The sequence below is a fragment of the Trypanosoma theileri genome, assembly GCF_002087225.1.
Source record: "Trypanosoma theileri isolate Edinburgh chromosome Unknown TM35_Tth_13_V1, whole genome shotgun sequence".
Taxonomy (NCBI): domain Eukaryota; phylum Euglenozoa; class Kinetoplastea; order Trypanosomatida; family Trypanosomatidae; genus Trypanosoma; species Trypanosoma theileri.
Window position 1 is genome coordinate 572529 of NW_021639855.1, and position 382 is coordinate 572910.

The window sequence follows — 382 nt, forward strand, 5'->3', positions numbered from 1 at the left end:
GTGGTAGACTAGCTGAGAGAACGACAAACCAGACAATAAGTTCCTTAAAAAGAACAATGCGCATTATATCATCTACATGGTGCGTGCTGCTGCTGCTGCTGCTGCTGCTGCTAGCGATTGCGGTAACCGCGTCGCATGAGCCGCGCTTCCACGTGCGTCCCCCCACCAATTGGGTCAACGACCCCAACGGACCTTACCGTGACCCCATCACAAAACAGATGCACCTGTACATGCAGTACAACCCGCACGACTCGGTGTGGGGCAATATAAGTTGGTACCACTTCACATCGAAGGACTATGTGAAGTGGCTGGATCAAGGCATTGCACTAAAGAACAATAATGAATACGATCGCAGAGGTGCATACAGTGGATCCATCACGCA

The 382-nt window shown here is 51.0% G+C and overlaps 1 protein-coding gene across 1 annotated transcript; it reads left to right on the plus strand.

The window, feature by feature from the left end:
- Positions 1 to 56: 56 nt before the first annotated feature.
- On the plus strand, positions 57 to 382 carry TM35_000133280 (putative beta-fructofuranosidase; the record flags this gene model as incomplete). The annotated part of the gene is made up of 1 exon (XM_029025544.1): positions 57 to 382. A coding segment is annotated over one exon (326 nt), but the record flags the coding sequence as incomplete, so codon positions are not given.